Raw genomic sequence first — 4258 nt, forward strand, 5'->3', positions numbered from 1 at the left:
GGGCGGGACTGGGCTCTCCCTCTCTTCCAACATTAGCCGACGCAGGGGCTGCCCCAAGTCACCCTCTCCTTCGAGAAAGAGATTGCGATTAAAGATAGGGTAGACGGGGCGGATCTGGCCATTAGAGAAGATCTCATCTGCGGTGAGTGATGAACTCGTGTCGGGATCTAATACCATAAACGCGAACTCAAAATCATCCTCTTCGCCGTCATTCTCCTCGATCGGATCTGAGACGGCGCGGAACGATGGCTCGGGTGAGATCTGCGAAGGGGAAGCAGCGAAACTCCGGTCGATTTCTTGTGGCAGTTGCCGGAGAGTAGCGGAGGCGGGGGGGGGCTCTAGGCTTTCCTCTAGGCTTTCCGTTTCTTTCTCTCTGCGCATCTCTGGTCTATTTCCCGCTATCTATACCAATCTACCAAGATGTCGCCATGGGTGTAGCCGTGTGGGTTTAATAAGGGGATGGGGGAGGAAGCGTGAAACGCGAAGGGGGGAAGATGATGCCCGCTGCATTGACGGCTTTGACGAATGACGACTGATTCCCATTTGGGCTCACACGTGTGGTAGGGTTCTAGAAATGCGACGAAGGTCGAGAGTTCGAGCCTTCGAATGGACGTTTACACGCTTCCGTGGGATTTGGCGGGCGCTTTGAATTGTGTTACTATGTACTCGCGTGAAACATATTTTTTAAAATGGCAAAGAAGTAAATATTGTCCTATCGAAATAATTTGACTTGTTCATGTTGTTTACATTCTTTAGAAGTCAAAAAATGATGTTGTATGTTGGTAATACAGCAATTAGTCTTTAGCTCTAGGTGTAAAAAAGCTCTCTATTCCTACTCAGGCCAAAGGAGGCCTTATGGCTTACTTCTAGGCCTGTCAAAACAGCTCGTTGTTCATGAATAACTCGTGTTCGGCTAATTAAGTAGCTCTTGTTTAGCTCGTTCACTAAGTTAATGAGCTAAACAGGAACAAAGATTTGTTTGTTCGTGTTCAACTCGCTTTGGCTCGAAATAGTACTCATCATTTATACCCTTCATCTTGTTAAGCCGCTATGATCTTAGGTCTACATGGCCGTGAAGGTAATCAACCCAACAAGTCTAGAGATCCTTACTTAGCAATCTGTGAATTGTGTCCTCCACGAGAACTTCGATAGCCCTAAATTCAAAGAAACAAAACTCTATCATACGACTACATGTGGAGCTATAATTTTAGACGTATCACATCAACCCAACTACCTCTATCCTTCATCTTATTGAGCCCTATCGCTCGTTTTGACTTTGTTTATATCGTATTGATGACTCGATTACCGATGAGTGTCACCTGTCTGAAAATACAATGATTCACTTTCTACCCTGATGACCTAGTGAGCTCTGACGTATAGAGATATCCCCATTAAGATGATTTTAGTTATTTGATAGGTTCTGATACTGACGAGCCCCTACCCATTTGGGATGTGCGAGACTCACTCTCTGTCATGTGGCATAGCGAGAGCGTTGAAGTATCGAGGCGTTCAAATAAATAATAACCTTCTTTTGATGAGAAGTTCTTCAGGTTCATAATAATATAAGAAAAACTTCTTTTATCGAGAGTATTCTTGAGTCTTCTCTGAAATGTAATAACCTGTGAGATACGTTCTTCTGAGAGACTCTTGACCCCAGAACAACAATATTCATTTTGGTTTTCTGGTTGTGAGTGGCTTATGTAGAGATTCGTTTCGTGGATATTGTTTTTCGTGGTACTTCGAGCTGATCCTATTCAGATGTATATTCTCGACTCATTACATGAAGATTGCCCATATATAAGTCTTATGATTATTTCTTTTTATTTGTTTGCATTTTATTTTCGTATATTTTTCTTTTCGATTTCTCTCCTTTTTGAAACATTGATATGATTCATGAGAGAGATTTATTCAAATAAGAGAATCATATGATGACATATAAATAGATAATTTGCCAACTCTAAGTGCTTTAAGAAGAACAAAAAAAAACACTCTCCAACTAACTAAACAAAATAACTTTCACTTTGATATGGTAGAAAGATAAGGCGACGACATTTGACTTTTCACACATGGAGAATAAGTTATCTCACTTGCCAATTAGTAATTTTTTATATTGTTAAAGTACAACTAGCATCCATTCATTAAAAAGGAGAATCCAAATAAAAGAAAAGAATAAATTTTAATAATTCAAATTTGCATTGAACTTATCTTGCTTAAGAAAATTATTAAGTTCTCAAAAATTTTATTATGGAGCTTTTAAAAGAAGGCTATCTATGGGATTCCATTCTCATTATTCAATCAAAAAAGTAGTAAAAGGATCTGACAAGGTCCTACCACCTAGAAGGCCTTGATCTTTATAATTGGTGTTATACACACTATTACCAATGAAATCAATTTTGAGGCATCTTGATAGCAAAGTTTGAATCAACTCACAAAAGATGAGATTCAATCATTCAATAGTCCTTCCACTCTACAACTCACATGCGTAGATCATGATCGTCCTGCATATCAAAATATTTACGATGATGGCATAATGATCATAAATCTTATTAATTTAAAAGAGGCGTTGATAAAAATTGTGAATAAGAGGAATTTCATCTAAAATGTATTATCACTACAAAAAATTCAGGTATTACCGGTAGACCAATCAGATGACGATCAATAGATTTTTCATCGGTAATTTTGTTATTTGGTGTAATTATGGCAAAGTATGGTTAGTCAGAATATCTGTTGTCGGAAATGCATTTCTGATAGAACACTCTCCACCGTTAACAATTTTCTGAGGTACTTATGACTGAGTATTGGCCAAAAAATTTATGGCTAAATAAGCAGTGGATTACTCATCAGGAAATATATAATTTTACAGGTTGTCTTCCTTTGAAAACATCAGCATATTGCTCGTTCATAATTCTATAACTTAATAATACCACTGAAATTATAGTTGATGGCATATTTCCGGCAGAATTTTTAGTTGTGCAGAGCAGGTAGATGGTCCATGGGTACTTCAATCGAAAATACTTAAATCAACATTCAACCAATAAGTCGGTTAATAAAAAAATTGGCGGACATTGCCCTCCGTCCGCCGATTTTCCACCAATTTCTTATGTTTTTTTTGTAGTGTGCACGAGCTAAAGAAAAAAAAATGAGAATGAATTAAAAATAAATTTTGAATTATGTTGGGTGCTCTAAGTTAAATTCATTAAGGAAAAGTGTTATTCGAAAGGAATTTTAAATATAAAAGTACTTTGTGAAAATAATGAATGACATGAGTTATAACATACTAACTTATCAATTTTTAAGAAACTAGCTAAATATAATGGAATCTTTAAATGAGCACTCATCTACTCTTTCTAAGGCATATCATCTATTTAGTACCTTGCTATTAAACTCTCATACACAAAAGAAAATATAGTTATATTTAAGGATATCACATTTATCAATAAAGTGCAAATTTACAATAATGTAGAAAAGCCAATAAGAGAGAGAAAAAAGTTGTAGTACTATTTAGCACTTAAAGAGATCCCACAAAAAAATTTTCAAGTATGACTAAAATAATCGTTTTCTTTTTAAAACTAATTTAATTTCACTTCTATAAGTTATCTTAATGTTTTATTCTCTTTAAAATCCAATGAAGTTATTTTTAATGTTAATAATTTAATAATTTTTGCTCTACTTGATTTTACGTCATTCTTATAAAAATCTCAAACTCATATATCTAACTTTGCTAGTTTATTTGATATAAACTTTCGGTAGAACTAGCTTCTAAGCACCTTAGGTTTTTCTCTCTCCAATTGGACTTATTTTGAGAAGTTCATCCTCATCTAATGCTCAAGCACTCTTTATTTTAGGGTTTCTTGCACATTAGCTTTAGGAGCCATGTGATCAAATAGGAGACTAACCCATTTCACTGAGGAATAATAAATTATATATCTGCAAAGTGCATATTAATTTTACTTATAAATGATGACCCAAATTTATTGAATTCAACAATTTTTTATTTGCCTTTGAAGATGAATCAATCCTCATATAATCTAAAGAATCGCCTAGAATATCTTCAACAACCACTATTAGAGTTCTAATCAATATGATAACAACATCTATTCTCAATACAACAATCTTTCCTTCATCAAAAAGCTTATCAACAACAACCTCCTTAGAACAAGATATTGCATTAATGGTCACCTCAGTTGATGGATGGATCAAGTCTTGATCCCTTCTTTCTTCTTCCAATAGTTTGATTTTGAACATCTTCAATGAAGGC

At 35.5% G+C, this 4258-nt stretch overlaps 1 protein-coding gene across 1 annotated transcript in view; it reads right to left on the reverse strand.

The window, feature by feature from the left end:
* LOC110018784 overlaps nt 1–381 on the reverse strand; it is an 893-nt gene extending 512 nt beyond the window's left edge. Inside the window, exon 1 of the mRNA XM_020716220.1 lies at nt 10–381. Coding sequence (XP_020571879.1) covers nt 10–381 — 372 coding nt within the window. The remainder of the gene's footprint in view (nt 1–9) is intronic.
* Nucleotides 382–4258: the final 3877 nt, after the last annotated feature.

The sequence above is a fragment of the Phalaenopsis equestris genome, unplaced genomic scaffold, assembly GCF_001263595.1.
Source record: "Phalaenopsis equestris unplaced genomic scaffold, ASM126359v1 Scaffold000036, whole genome shotgun sequence".
Lineage (NCBI taxonomy): Eukaryota > Viridiplantae > Streptophyta > Magnoliopsida > Asparagales > Orchidaceae > Phalaenopsis > Phalaenopsis equestris.